This window comes from Platalea leucorodia, assembly GCF_965183815.1.
Source record: "Platalea leucorodia genome assembly, chromosome: 25".
In the NCBI taxonomy this organism is placed as follows: domain Eukaryota; kingdom Metazoa; phylum Chordata; class Aves; order Pelecaniformes; family Threskiornithidae; genus Platalea; species Platalea leucorodia.
Window position 1 is genome coordinate 678,889 of NC_138847.1, and position 16,156 is coordinate 695,044.

At 49.2% G+C, this 16,156-nt stretch overlaps 2 protein-coding genes across 2 annotated transcripts in view; one reads left to right on the top strand and one right to left on the bottom strand.

Annotated features, from left to right (window-relative positions):
• LOC309600793 (olfactory receptor 14C36-like) overlaps positions 1–16,156 on the top strand; it is a gene marked incomplete at both ends in the record, with an annotated part of 247,700 nt that overhangs the window by 201,157 nt on the left and 30,387 nt on the right. The window lies entirely within an intron of this gene.
• LOC309600777 (olfactory receptor 10A7-like) lies at positions 164–1,129 on the bottom strand (the record flags this gene model as incomplete). Its single annotated transcript, XM_082333365.1, has 1 exon — positions 164–1,129. One exon carries the CDS (start codon positions 1,127–1,129, stop codon positions 164–166), a length of 966 nt encoding a protein of 321 aa, XP_082189491.1.

Consider the following 16,156-nt stretch of genomic DNA (forward strand, 5'->3'; position numbering starts at 1 on the left):
CACCAGACCTGTGTTTCCTTAAGACACCAATTCTCTTTTCCCACTTCTCATTCTCCAAACAGTCCCCAGATTCTGCACTTCTAAAGATATACCTGGTACACAAAATATGCACTTCTGAGTTGTCCACACTTGACACAACCACAACCTGTTTATTCCTGGTGGGTCACAACTGGTAGGAGCTCTCGATGCAGGCCACAGTCTTTCTGAGGGCATTTCCAAGAGCCCCCTTGACTTGCCTGTTCCGCAGGCTGTAGAGGAGTGGATTGGCCATGGGCGTGAGGATGGTGTAGAAAAAGGATAGCACTGTCTTGAGCTGCCTCAGTGAGGCTGTTCTGGGTATCATATAGGCAACGATGAGGGTACCATAGAAAACAGTGACCACGCTGAGGTGAGAGGAGCAGGTGGAGAAGGCCTTCTGCCTCCCCGTGGCGGCTGGGATCCTCAGGATCGCAGCTATCATGCAGATATAGGATACCAAGGTGAACACAAAGGGGAAGACCACATCCAGAAAGCAGATGATGAAAGTAACCAGTCTAAGCACCGTGGTGTCACTGCAGGCGAGCTCCAGCAATGGGGCAAAATCACAGAAGAAGTGATCAATTGCATTGGGACCGCAGAAGTGTAAGTTGGAAAGTAGCCCAGTGACTACGGTAGACATTAGTAATCCTGCTAGCCAAGACCCAGCCGCCAGCTGGAAACAGAGCTTCTGCTGCATGAGGCTGGCATAGAGCAGGGGGTGGCATATGGCCAAGTACCGATCATAGGACATGATGGCCAACAGATAACACTCGGTACCTGCACAACAGGCAAAAAAAAAGAATTGTGTCACGCAGCCTTGAGCAGAAATGGTTCTGTCCCTGGTTAGGAAGCTGGCCAGCAGCCTGGGCAGGATAGTGGAGGTATAGCAGATTTCCACACTGGAGAAATTCCCCAGGAAGATGTACATGGGAGTGTGAAGATGCCAATCTGCCACCACCAGCACAACAATGAGGATGTTAACAAACACAGTCACCATGTAGATCATGAGAGAGTGGAGAAAGAGAGGGATCTGAAGCTTGTGGACATTACTCAGTCCCAGCAGGAGGAACTCCACTGGTGATGTCTGGTTGTCCCATTCCTCTTTCTCCATGAAGTGCTGTAGGACCTTCTTTTCCCAACTTGACAGGACGGGAACCTGAGGAAGGGCATGCGCTTCTGTGTTTGTTGTAAAAAGGAATTGGGAAGAAGTCATTGCCAGAGACCACATGGAGGTTTTCCCTCATCTGACTGAATTCCCACTTAGTTTAGGGGCTCCATTCCTAGTGAAAGGGCAGGAACAGGTTCTTCAAGAGACCCGAACTGCTCTTCTTAGAAGAATCTCCTCTGATGAGAGAGATGAGTTACTGCATTGAGGCACCTCTTTCTGTGGAATAAAAGAGAATGTTCATTTGCTCACATTAGATTATGACACATGAAGTTCTTCCCAGTAGTACCCAGCATAGGCATTAGCCAAGTCCTGCTTTCAAGCAACAGAAAGATGGGCCAGACAGAAAAGCCCCATCATGTGAAAAAGCCTTTGAGGGAACACATTGTGCCATAGACTGTTTCTTCACTCTGGGGAAGAATGGACCCTGAACAGGATTAGTGGTCTCAACTCCCTGAAACAGTTGCTTTCTGATGAGACAATTCTGTCCCTGGACAGTCCATCTCTTTCCACTGACCAAGAGTGGCCAGGAGTTACCAGCTTGGTAGTTGAAGGCACTGCAAAGGGTCTGTTAGACAGGAGATGTACAAGCAGATGGGAACTTGGGAGAGAAGGGCAGGGAAAACTGAATTCCAGAGACAAGGTACCTGAGCTGTCTAAGCCAAATGAGGAAAAGTGATGCTGCATGAGGAGGAGGGGAAAAGGACAGGGGTGACGTGGTGCTTGAGGACATGGTTTAGTGGTGGACTTGGCAGTGCTGGGTTAACGGTTGGACTCGATGATCTTAAGGGTCTTTTCCAACCTTAATGATTCTATGATTCTATGATCATTTTCTGAACATCTTTTCCTCCTCACCTTCAATTTCTGAATGCATTTGGGCTGCCTCCCTGCAGCAGCACAGCACCTGGACCTCAGTATTCCCATCTGAGTTCTCAGGGCTCCCTGCTCAGCATTGCAATGAAGACAGAGGATTGTCCTGAGGGTGAGTGGGGCTGGGGCAGTGCAGGATCATCATCAAGCACAGGTTTCCAGTACATGCCTGATACATGCCGGATTGCCTGCCCAGGGAACGTCCTTGGCTAAAAGAGAGAGCACTTTGCCCACGCCTCCTCCTTGGGCTTTCATAATGCTCAGGTCAGACAAAACACTGTGCCTGATGATTCCCTGTGTCAAAACTTTATACCATTTACAGAGAGCTGGAGATGACCAAGGCAGGCACCTAGGCAGCCCAGAGAGTTCCTGGGATGGAGGAGCCCTTTTACTCAGTGATTCACCCAGCATACACTGGCATGCCTTGTTCCTGAAGGTGCTTCTATGGGGAGGGTGCCTCAGATTCACTGCTCCCAGTAAGTCACATCCCATGTGGATGGCTGAGAGACAGCTGTGAGAGAGGTGAGGGATTGAGATCGATCCCTAAGATAGAAGCAAGAAGGAGAAAGAGACAGAGAGAGATGAAGAGAGCTGAGGAAATAAGGGACATGTATTGGCACACTGGCCCCATACACTCTGCCCCAACCTCTTCATGTCCACTGAGGTGCGTGAGTGCCCATTAGCTTATCCCCCACAGCTCTGACTGTACTGACAACCACGCTGCCTGTATCTCTGCCTCAGCAAATCCAGCACCTACCTGTAATCCCCAGCAGGATGTGATAACCTTTCCTTTGAGGGTAATGGAGGATGAAAGGCAAGATCTGGGTGCCTTGCTCTGCCTCTTCCCCATTCCATCCTCCCCTTTCCAATTCTGCCTGCAGACTCTGACCCGTGACTCAGTCATTGCTCTGCTCTTGCACACTATCAGCATCTCCTTCTGTGAGTCTTCAGGAGCTCCTGAATGTCACCAGCTCTGCAGTGCCTCCTGGGATTATAGAAGAGTCTCCTGAAGGTTCCTGCTGCAGCTCAAGGCTCTCTTTGTGTCGCAGAAAGTGAGCGCTGTGCAGCTGAAGCCCTGTGGGGATGAAAGCCCTGAGCTGCCCTCCCCTGGATCTCTGTGCTCTTAGGAAGAGTGGAAATGAGCCAGGGGAATGAGCCGTGATCTCTTCAGACTCATGGAGCAGAACTACAATGAGATATGTGCCACAGCTTCTCCTTCCAGGCTCCCTGAATGGTCCGTGGGGAGAAAGGAGCCACTTCCTCCAAGCTGAGGAGGCTGGTAATGTGGGCCAGGATGGATCACCCTCAGGGGTGCCAGGCTCTGCCTGTTCAGGAGAGAGGAAACCCAAACCTTTCCTAGCAGCAAAGGTGCCTATCTTGCTGGGGGCTCAAGTGAGCTCAGCTACTGATCTAGACTGCCAGTTAGGACTCCACCCTCCTGAAGGAATGCTGCACAGGGTTCTCCTTTGCTCTGGCTTTAGGTCAAGGGGAGCAAGAGGGCATGACACTTCCCACCTCTGTTGATTTGCACCTCATGACAAGTAGGCTCCCTTGTCTCTCCACTGAAAGCAAAGGGAGAGGGGGACCCTGGGATGCCATTTGTGGTAAGCAACTGCTCAGAGCATGGTCTCCAGTGAAGTCAGACTTGGTGGTCAGGGCTGTGTCCCGTGGGGTCTTGAAAACCTCAAAGGATGGACATTCCGTAGCCTGCCTGGGCAACTTGGTCCAATGTCTGTCTGTCCTCAGGGTCAGTGTTCTCCCTATTCCAGGTCAGAATCTCCCCTGTTTCAGGTTATGACCATGTCTTTTGTCTTTCTGCCATGCACCTCTGTAAACAGCCCAGCTGTGTCTTTTCAGTAATCTCCTGGTAGGTGCTGGAAGGCTGCTAGTACCTTCTCTTTAAGCTGTCTCTTCATCAAGCTAAACAAGAGCCACTTTCCTCAGCTTGTCCTCACAACTCAGGTGCTCTAGTGGTCTCTGCTGAGTTCATGAAAGCTTAGAAGTGTCTTTCTTGTATGGGGTGGTGGGGTTCCAGATGCAGATGTTTCTACCCAGCCAGTCAGTCTCCTCTATCATCTTTATAAAGGGTTAGTCTGTCCCATGTTTCCTTCTGTCAGGATGGATCGGGACACTTCTTTTTGGCCTGTTCCTCAAACACCAGAGGAATTGGCATTGCTGTCTAGCTCCCTTGAAATGGCAGTCTGCCCGTTGAACAAATTGACTGCCTCCCTCTGGTTTTGTGTCATCCAAAAACTCGATGAGGTCAACCCCGTACACTTCTCAGGTCATTGGTAAAGCTACTAAACAGGAGAGGTCTCAGAGCAGACTCCCAAAGAGTTCTGTTTGTAGCTGGACTTTGGGTAGAGTGTGGACCATTCCCCATTGCCCAATGGGACCACTAATCCAGCCAGTTTTTCATCCAGTCTTGTACACCATACAGGCCATAAAGTCCCAAGTTGGATACAAGGACTTCTGAGGAGCAGAATGGTCAGAGAGACTCTTTCTCCAGGCCTTGAGACTGAGGTGACACTGGCTACTCAGGGGGTCAAAAGTGCTTTGTCTTCTTCCGAGTCTTCAGCAAAACAAACATCAGGAGGTCCTTCCGTTTTATCTCCCCTCAGGCTTACTTCTCTGCTTAGCTACATGGACTCAGTTCAACTCCTCTTGAAGTCTGGAGGATGTCAGAGGCCTGAGGCAATTAATTAACCTAAATGACCCTGATCAGCCTCAGCTGAGGCCTCCATCCACAGTCATGGGCCTAGGAGCTCCAGGCCTTAAGTCCCTACCCTACCCTATGCTGTAGGAGTACTGGTCTCCAGATCGGCCTCTGACTCTCCCATGCCCATGCCCATGCCAGTGTCCATGCCCATGCTCTTGTCTGGCCACAGAGCCCTTTGATCTGGACCCCAACTGCAGCCTGACTTCCTCGCTTGATCTTGGCACTGCCTTATCGCTGTGGGCCTGCTTGGTGATCACTGGACCTGAACCTCACCCTAAGCCAGACTTCCTGGCTTGACTGCAGGCCACCATCTCCTGCTTGCCTTGCTCAGATACTGCAGGGCTGGGGCCTGGCTGGAGAGGCACCTGTGCTGCCAGCCATGGTGTCTCCCTCGGCTCCCTGCTCACCTGCCCGTAGGGAGCAGCTCTGCTCTTGCTGCTCCTTGACAGAGGGGTTCTCTTCTGTCCAAGTATAGACATCTTTATTACAGTACCTGCTCCTGACCTCATCATCTAGCCTCACTTCTGAGTCAGGAGGAAGAAACACTCCAAAACAGCTGCAAAGGTGTTCAGGAAGTATAACTCGTCCCATTTAATGTGGACAGCTGAAATCACTCTAGAATCACCTGTTTTCCTCCATGGACCATCTTTCTTCCTCCAGATGAACACATGGTCCTCTTGGCCAATGGAAGAAGAGATTAGAAAGGGGATGACTTGTCAGAGGTGCTCTGCACAGATGAATCCGAAAGCAATAGTCTAAATTAAGGTCAAAATCTTAGGACGGAACTTAAACTATTTTAATATCTAAACGGACATCTAATCTCTAAATTAGGCATCTGATCTCAGGCCCTTTTCTGTGGTCAGTGGAGAGAGATCTGTTAAGTGGTGAGCATAGAGTCACCCACCCTAGGACATGGTGAATCCCAAAAGGAAAACTTTTCCCATGGGTAGCAGAAGGAACCAAGAGGAGTGGCTCAGAGAAGGTGATTTGGGAGGGGTTCATCTCAGTTCAGAATGTCCCACAGAAGCCATTTGCAATGAGTCAGTCTCATAAATCAAAAGAAAAATGTACTTTCAAGGTAAAATTTCTCTGAGCGGACAGAAACTGGTTTTGTCTTCATTTCACTGGCAACCCACAGAACATGTACTAGCCTCCTGGCTGGACAAAAGAAAGAACTGGTTTGAAGTGGATCAGCACAGTCCTTTGTTCATTTAATAAAGTCCTCCAAGTGGACTCCTGAAGACCACTAAAGGAGGAGATGATATCACCCTCGAGAGTGCTGATTCCTCCCCACTATCAAAGAAGGCCAGCCAATGAACTCACCAGAGACAAAGAGGGAGAAGACAAACATCCTCAATGTCTTCCTTGTAGTGAGGGACCCAAAACTGAACACAGCATTTGAGGTGTGGCCTCACCAGTGCCAAGTACAGGGGTACAATCCCTCAGTCCTGCTGGCCACACTATTTCTGATGCAAGCCAGGATGCTAGCGGCCTGCTTGGCCACCTGGGCACACTGCTGGCTCATCTTCAGCTGGCTGTTGACCAACAGCTCCAGGTCCTTTCAGCCAGGTAGCTCTCCAGCCACTCTTCCCCAAGCCTGTAGCATTGCATGGGGTTGTTGTGACTGAAGTGCAGGACCCGGCCCTGAGCCTTGTTGACCCTCATACAGTTGGCCTTGGCCCATCAATCCAGCCTGTCCAGATCCCTCTGTAGGGCCTTTCTACCCTCCAGCAGATCAACACTCCTGCCCAACTTGGTGTTGCCTGCCAACTCACTGAGGGTGCACTCAATCCCCTCATCCAGGTCGTTGATAAAGATATTGAACAGAACTTGTCCCAGTACTGAGCCCTGGGGAACACCACTTGTGACTGGCCACCAACTGGATTGAACTCCATTCACCACAACTCTTTGGGCCTGGTCATCCAGCCAGATTTTACCCAGCAAAGAGTATGCCTGTCCAAGCCATGAGCAGCCAGTTTCTCCAGGAGAATGCTGTGGGAAACCGTGTCAAAGGCTTTACAAAAGTCCAAGTAGACAACATCCACAGCCTTCCCCTCATCCACTAAGCGGGTCACCTTGTCATAGAAGGAGATCAGGTCAGTCAAGCAGGACCTGCCTTTCATAAACCCACGCTGGCGGGGCCTGATCCCCCGGTTGCCCTGTATGTACTGTGGGATGGCACTCAAGATAATCTGCTCCATAACCTTCCCTTGCATCAAGGTCAGACTGACAGGCCTGTAGTTCTCCAGATCCTCCTTCTGGCCCTTCTTGTGGATGGGCATCTGTACTGGTTTTGGCTGGGGTAGAGATAATTTTCTTCCTAGTAGCTGGTATAGTGCTGTGTTTTGGATTTAGGATGAGAATAATGTTGATAACACACTGATGTTTTACTTATTGCTGAGTAGTGGTTATACTAGTCAAGGACTTTTGAGCTTCCCATGCTCTGCCAGGTGCACAAGAAGCTGGGAGGGAGCACAGCCAGGACAGCTGACCCAGACTGGCCCAAAGGCTATTCCATACCATATGATGTCATGCTCGGTATATAAGCTGGGGGAAGAAGAAGGAAGGGGGGGACATTGGGCGTGATGGCGTTTGTCTTCCCAAGTAACCGTTACGCGTGATGGAGCCCTGCTTTCCTGAGGATGGCTGAACACCTGCCTGCCGATGGGAAGTAGCGAATGAATTCCTTGCTTTGCTTTGCTTGTGCGCGCGGCTTTTGCTTTACCTATTAAACTGTCTTTATCTCAACCCATGAGTTTTCTCACTTTTACTCTTCTGATTCTCTCCCCCATCCCACCGGGGGGGGAGTGAGCGAGCGGCAGTGTGGTGCTTAGTTGCTGGATGGGGTTAAGCCACGACAAGTAGCTAGTATGGGGCTCTGTTTTGGATTTGTGCTGGAAAGAGTGTTGATAACAACGGGATGTTTTTGATACTGCTGAGCAGTGCTTATACAGAGTCAAGGCCTTTTCTGCTTCTCACCCCACCCCACCAGTGAGTAGGCTGGGGGTGCACAAGAAGTTGGGAGGGGCCACAGCTGGCACAGCTGACCCCAGCTGACCAAAGGGATATTCCATACCTTGTGACGTCATACTCAGCAATAAACCAGGGGGGAGGTTGGCGGTGGGGGGCCGCTTCTCAGGGACTAACTGGGCATCTGTTAGTGAGCAACTGTTTTCATTTGCATCACTTGTTTTTCTTGGGTTTTAATTTTCTCTCTCTTTTATTTTTTTCCTCTTTTCCGTAGAATTCTTGTAAAAATTTCTTCTTAATTATTACACTGTTTTTATCTCAACCCACAAGTTTCTTTCTCACTTTTTCCCTTCCAATTTTACCCCCGTCCCACTGGGGGAGTGTGAGCAAGTGGCCGTGTGGTGCTTAGTTGCTGGCCAGGGTTAAAGCATGACACCTACCAACGGTTTGAGTGGAGAAACATTGCTCAGAGGATCGTCTCAATTTGTGTTGGCATATTTTATATCGCTACTTCTGCCTCTGACTTTTTTTCTTCCTCAGCCTCTGCTTTGAAGAGCTCTCCAAGGGAAAGATTAACTGAATCATGGAATTATGCAGGTTGGAAGAGTCTCCTTTGCAAGGCTTACTGGCAGCGGTGTCTTCCACTGGATCAGGTGACACTCCCCTTACAACTGTTCTACTGAATTCATACAATCCAGCTGGCCTGTTGACCTGTGTGTCCTCTCTGGCATGTGCAAGCATCATAAGTAATTACTTGACTGAATTTTATTCTGTTTTGCAGCAGGAGCTGCTACAGGGATCTCGGAAACAGTCAGATTCTCCACCCAGGATGTTAATCCCCACATTTATGCACAGGAATTGGTCTAGGCACAGCAGGATCTGCATTCTCTACGACTGTCTGGAAATCCCACCTGGAGAAGTCCCACACCAGTCAGTCCAACAGTTGATTTTGAAGGCAACTCATTTCGGCAGGGGTTAATTTTGAAGGTGGTTGACTGAACTCAGCCACTTGGTTTCAAGTTGAAGCACTGTCTCAGACCGCTCTCTCCTCTTGTCAATGTGGATGATGAGATGGGAGAGTCCCTGGACCACACAGGGGATTAATGACTGAAGTGCGCTGGTTGCACACCGGCACAGGCCTGATACCCAGCTGCACCACCATTCGAAATGTAATGTAATTAGCACAGCTTTTGCCAGAAATAGCAGTTCTTAGCTGGCAGTCCAGAATACCCATGCAAACCAGCAAGGCTGGAGAGGCATTTACTGTGTCTGAAGCTAAGGGGGCTGCATCCATATTTGTTTTATGTCATTGGGTAAAAACACAGAGAAAAGCAGAATCCCTACAGAGTGCAGTTGCGGTCTCCCATTTCAAGAAGGAAGAGGAAACCTAAGAAAAGGGAAGGGAAGGTTGACAAAGGTAACAAGAGGAATTTCACCAAGCACGATATTAGTTACCCTTGCCACACCTTCAACTGACCGGGTACCAAAATGGATCCTCACAACCATACCAGAGCAAGAATAATTTCCTGAAGGCCTTTTCAGTCCTTCAAGAGCTGAAAATCCTCCTCTTCACACCGCTGCTGGTGATTTATCTGCTCGCTGTCATGGGGAATGCAGTCACCATTGCCATCCTTTGGCTGCACCACTAGTGCCACACCCCCAGGCATCCCTTCCGCAGCACCTTGTCCTTCTTGGATATTTGGTTCACTCTGGTCATTCCCCCTAACATGTTTGTCAGTCTCATGCTGGAGGTTAAGATATCTCTGCAGCTGCTTACAAGTCCCTTCTTCTCCATCAGCACAGCTGAGTTTAACCTATGTGTTGTGATATGTTTCGATTGCTGCAGGGCCATTTGCAACCCCTCACACGACTCTGTCCTTACCAGCTCCTGGGTGTGCCCCATGCTCATCTTTAGCTGCTGGGGAACGGCATCTCTCTCCATGCTCAGCCCCACCATCCTGTATGCCATTAGACCCTCTGTGCCCACTGTAGAGTCTGCTTCTTCTGCGGCATCATCCCTTTGCTGAGAGCAGCCCGCATGGGCACCAGCTACTATGAAACATGAGCGTTGCTCTCTTCTCCGCTGTGTTGCTGAGCTCCTTCACACTGACCTCTGTGGTTTACGCCTACATTATATGCACCGTCCTGAGGATAACCTCTGTGCAAAGCCACACTAAGGCCTTCTTCACCTGGCTATCCTTCACTTGCATACCCTATCTTTCTTCACTCACTATGGCATATGCTGGCTGCATGCTTGACGATGCAGGGCCTGAAGAGAAGCTGCTTTGTTGTAAGCTGCCTGCAAATTTGCAGGTTCCCCTAAGAAAGTGCATTCAGGAGAAGAACAATTTTAGAGAACTGAGGTGTCACCCAAGAGAGTATGAAGACACAACCCTTTGAGTGTTTAAACTGACCCAGAAAATGGACACTGTGACTGCCCCCTCTCATTCACTGATTCACTACGCTCATACTGCTGTAGGTGACTGAGCTTGAGCTTTTGCTCAAATACAGCCAGTGGTTTAATCTCAGAAAACTTCCCAAAGGAACCCAGTGCAGAGCTTCCCCTATGCCAGACTAGAGGCAAAGAACAAGCCGGGCATTTGGGATCAAAGACTAGCCTGAGCCCCAAGCTAAAATGTCAGTGCAAACATGGAGCACTGCCCTTTACTGATCTTCCCATTTTACTCCTTGTGCAAGTGCTACCCATTCTGGCCTGGGACAGAGCCTAAGGGGACAACACAGCCTGTGGAGAAGATCTCTTTCACTGCTTCAAACCCACCCTCTCCTCCCCTCCCTCTCCTCCCCTTGCACTTGGAATCATCCTACTTTTGCAGTCATCTGCTCTGCGCCTTTCCATGTCTAAAAACAATTATAAAGACAAAGGGAAAAACATCAGTCTTTATTGCATATAGTTTTCTTGTGCTTCCTTCTCTTAGATGTCTATTTTGATTAAAAAACAAACAAACAAACAACAAACCCTTAATAAATCAGTGATTTGAGACTTGAATAGTGAGTTTCAGCTACTTGGCTGCAGGTGCCTGTGCGAACTGGTTTTCCCCAGGCTCCCTCTAGAGTCAATGGAAACAAGAGAAAACACTAGAGGCTGGTTCCTCCCAACCTATAACTGGCATGCAAAAGAAAGGTTACACATCTCTTCCAGATGCTCTTCTCTTGCTCTGCGTTTAGGTCAGGACATTTGATAGCAATAGCAATGAGCAACCCTTTGGAAGCAACCGTGTTTCAGTGCAGACGGATGTCAGATGAGATTGTGTGACAGACTGTGTGGAGTCATCATACCTTTCAGTCATTACTTAGAGTACGAAAGAAGACAAGTTATACTTGGTCCCTATTACACCCCCTCCCCCTTTCCTGAAGAAAGTGTGTGGGGGGTGGTCTGTAGCAGCATCTGGAATGGGGTTGCAGCCTCAGGGGGCTCATATGTCCAGGTGCATGCACCTGGGGAGGCTGGTATCCCGGGCAGCTACTGAGGAGACTGAGCGTCTGAGCCCAGCTGCTGGCGGGATCCACCCTGTACAGGTATATATAGAGAACAGGACAGAATAGAACAGAAGAGCATAGAATAGAATAGTTCAGTTGGAAGGGACCTACAATGATCACTTTGTCCAAATACCTGGCCACTTCAGGTCTGACTAAAAGATAAATCATGTTATTAAGGGCATTGTCCAAATGCCTCTTAAACACTGACATGCATGGGGCATCGACCACCTCTCTAGGAAGCCTGTTCCAGTGTTTGACCACCCTCTTGGTAAAGAAATGCTTCCTAATGTCCAGTCTAAACCTCCCCTGGCGCAGCTTTGAACCAGTTCCCCACGTCCTGTCCCTGGATCCCAGGTTGAAGCAATCAACACCTCCCTCTCCACTTCCCCTCCTCAGGAAGCTGTAGAGGGCAATGAGGTCAGCCCTCCACCTCCTTTTCTCCAAACTAGACAAGCCCAGTGTCCTCAGCCACTCCTCAGAGGACATTTCTTCCAGCCCTTTCACCAGCTTTGGTGCCCTCCTCTGGATGCATTCAAGTACCTTACATCCTTCTTCAGTTGTGGGGCCCAGAACTGCACACAGTACTCCAAGTGAGTCTGCACCAGTGCTAAATACAGTGGGATAATCCTCTGTCCTGGTTTCAGCTGGGATAGAATTAATTTTCTTCCTAGTAGCTGGTATAGTTCTCTGTTTTGGATTTAGGATGAGAATAATGTTGATAACACAATGATGTTTTATTTTACTTGTCGCTAGGCAGTGTTTATACTAGTCAAGTGCTTTTCAGCTTCCCATGCTCTGCCAGGTGCGCAAGAAGCTGGGAGGGAGCACAGCCAGGACAGCTGACCCAAACTGGCCAAAGGGCTATTCCACACCATATGACGTCATGCTCAGTATAGAAACTGGAGGGTGTTTGCCAGGGGGCAGTGATCGCTGCTTGGGGACGTTCTGGGCATTGGTCAGCAGGTGGTGACTGTGCATCACTTGTTTGGTATATTCTCTTCTTCTTCTTCTTCTTCTTCTTCTTCTTCTTCTTCTGTACATCACTATTATTATTATTATTTCCCCTTCCTCTGCGGTCATATTAAACTGTCTTTATCTCAACCCACGGGTTTTACTTTCTTTTTCTGATTCTCCCCCCCTTCCCACTGTGGGAGGGAGGGTGAGCAAGCGGCTGGGTGGTGCTTAGTTGCCGACTGAGGTTAAACCACAACATCCCCTCTTTTGAGCCCCTCATTATACTGCACCCCAGGGTGCGGTTTGCCCTCTTGGCTGCCAGGGCACACTGCTGACTCCTGTTGACCCCCTGCCAGCCAGCACCCCCAGATCCCTCTCTGCAGGGCTGCTCTCCAGCCACTCCCCTCCCAGTCTATACTTGTGCCCGGCATTATTTCATCCAAGGTGCAGAATCCGGCATTTGTTCTTTCTAAACATGGTGAGAGTTGCGTCCTCTGGGTCATGGATACAGCTGTCAGACTGCACAGGGCCCAGGAGTGTTCCCTGTGCTGCCCCATGATGCCCCAGTATGTCCCACTGGCCTTCAGGTAGGGTATGACCCCTTCACCACTACTCTCTCAGCCTAATCATCCAGCTGGTGTTTAAACCATCTGTTTGTCTACCCTTCCAGAATGTAATGTCCTAACTTGGGTACAAGAATAGTGAGGGAGAACACGTCACAAATCCTGCTGAAGTTGAGGTGACCAACATCCACTCTTGTCCCCTCATGCACAAATGCAGTTACTTCATCATGAAGGCAGTCAGCATGGTGAGGCATGCTTTACCCTTTGAAAGTCCATGCTGACTGCTTTTGGACACCTTCTCTTTAAAGGTCCCAGAAATACCACCCAAGAGACATTGATGGCTTACTCCTCACCAAAGTGAGCTTGTACAGCCTGGGGTTCCCTGGGTTGCTCCTTTGGCTTCTTTCAGAGATAGGCGCAACATTGCTTTGTCCTCGCTCACAAGAGACCTCTACCAATCCCATGACCTTTCCAAAGGGATATTCCACAGAAATATCAGTCTTCCCCTGTAACTTCATTACCACTATTCTGCCTGTTATATGCTGTATTTAATTTCTCTAATCGTTCATGTATTTTCACCTGTCCTGATAAAATAAATAAGTCATCTTATTTACAATTTCCTGATACAATAAAGTCATCTTACCAGTAGACTGTCTAGACAAAGGCCCTTTCCATTATTCTCCAGTTTTCTCCTGCCCTTACTCATAGCTCATTCAGATCCTTCTCACCTGTGCTGCTGCTTTGAGCTTCAGGGACTAAAAGCTTGCCTGTCCTTCAGTAGGACAAGTGCCTGTTTAGCCAATTCTTTAATTATGTTGATCTCTACCTTTCTGTAGCTATCTATGTAAAACATTTCTCATATTATCCCTTGTAGAAAGGCAACTTCATTAGAGGTAGCTTGTAGGCAGCTTATGCTTGAGGAGTGTATTGTATTGTTTCTGAAACTTTATCATGCTTTACTTTGCTTGCAAATAGGAAAAATCCTTCTGTGCCTGTGTGCAGCCGGTTGTCTAAGGAGATCAGGTGGGAGATGGCGCGATGGAGCTGTAACACCCAGTTGCAGACTTCCCTGGAGAAGTCTGATGTAAGGAAAAGTGATGTTCTTGCAGCCTTTCAGTACTTAAAGGTAAAGTACCAAAGCTCAAAGCTCAAGGACAATAAAAAGGGCTTTTTAAAATAAATAAATAGCAAAAGGCAGGCGGGAAATAACATTGGCCCATTACTTGACGAGCAGGGTCACCTCACAAACAGGGACATAGACAAAGCAGAGACGTTTCACGCTTTCTTTGCCTCCGTCTTCAACACCGATGAAGTGTTCCCTGGGCTAGAGAACCATGACTGCAAGAACGACAAACTCCCAACCAACCCCGAACTTGTGCAGGATTTGCTGCTCCAGCTGGATAAGTCAATGGGGCCGGACGGGATTCATCCGAGGGTACTTAAAGAGCTGGCTGATGTCATAGCGAGACCTCTCTCAATGATTTATCAATGCTCTTGGGAATCTGGGGAGGTCCCAGTTGACTGGAAGCTGGCAAACGTTGTCCCAGTCTTCAAGACGGGCAACAGGGATGACCCCGGTAACTACAGGCCTGTCAGTCTCACCTCTGTGCCTGGCAAAATGAGGGAGAAAATTCTTCTGGGAGTTATTGAAAAACACCTGAAAGACAACGCAGTCATTGGTCCCAGCCAGCACGGGTTCACGAGGAGAAAGCCCTGCTTGACAAACTTGATTTCCTTCTATGACAAGGTTACCCACCTAGCTGACCAAGGGAAGCCAGGCGATGTCATCTTTTTGGACTTCAGTAAAGCCTTTGATACTGTCTCTCACAGTATACTCCTGGACAAAATGTCCAGCATACAGCTGGATAAACACCTAATGCAATGGGTGAGCAATTGGCTGATGGGTTGGGCTCAAAGGGTTATAGTAAATGGGGTTACATCGGGCTGGCGACCAGTCACTAGCGGGGTTCCCCAGGGATCCATGTTGGGGCCAGTGCTCTTTAATGTCTTCATAAATGACTTGGATGCAGGACTCAAAGGTTTGTTATCAAAGTTTGCTGATGACACAAGATTGGGAGGAGCCGCTGACACTCTTGAGGGCAGAGAGGCCCTGCAGAGGGGCCTAGACAAATTAAAAAGCTGGGCAATCACCAACTGTATGAGGTTTAACAAGGGCAAGTGTCAGATTTTGCACCTGGGACATGGCAACCCTGGATGTACATACAGACTGGGGAACGAGAGGCTGGAAAGCAGCCCCATGGAGAGGGATCTGGGGGTTCTGGTCAACGGCAAGTTGAACATGAGCCAACAGTGTGCCCTGGCAGCCAGGAGAGCCATCTGTGTCCTGGGGTGCATCAAGCACTGCATTGCCAGCCGGGCGAGGGAGGTGATTGTCCCACTCTACTCTGCACTGGTGCGGCCTCACCTTGAGTACTGTGTGCAGTGTTGGGCGCCACAGGACAAAAAAACCCCAAAGCTACTGGACAGTGTCCAGAGGAGAGCCACAAAGATGGTAAAAGGGTTTAGAGGGGAAGCCGTATGAGGAGCGGCTGAAGTCACTTGGTCTGTTCAGCCTGGAGAAGAGGAGACTGAGGGGAGACCTCACCACGGTCTACAGCTTCCTCACGAGGGAAGGAGGAGGGGCAGGTACTGATCTCTTCTCCCTGGTGACCAATGATAGAACCCGAGGGAACAGCAGGAAGATATGCCAGGGGAGGTTTAGGTTGAACATTAGGAAAAGGTTCTTCACCCAAAGGGTAGTGGAGCAGTGGAACAAGCTCCCCCGGGAGGTAGTCACGGCACCAAGCCTGACAATATGCAGGTGAGTGCCACAGCTTTCTTTGCTGAGGTAAGATGATCTTTAAAGGTCCCTTCCAACCCAAACTATTCTATGATTTTATGACTCTATGATTCTACGAGAACGTGAATTCAGTCAGTTTGCAGAGGTGAAAGCCATCCAGCTGGCTTTGGATATTGCTGAAGGAGAAAAATGGCTGGTACTTGATCTCTATACTGACTCATGGATGGTGGCAAATGGCCTGTGGGGGTGGTTACAGCAATGGAAGCAGAGCAACTGGCAGTGCAGAGGCAAACCCATCTGGGCTGCTGCACTGTGGCAAGATACTGCTGCCTGGGTAGAAAACCTGGCTGTAAAAGCACGTCACTTGGATGCTCATGTAGCCAAGAGTTGGGCCACTGAAGAACATCAAAATAATCAGCAGGTGGATCAGGCTGCTAAGATTGAAGTGGCTCAGGTGCATCTGGACTGGCAACAGAAGGGTGAATTATTTCTAGCTGGGTGGACCCATGACACCTCAGGTCATCAAGGAAGAGACGCAACATATAGATGGGCCCGTCATCGAGGGGTGAACTTGACCATGGACACTACTGCACAGGTTA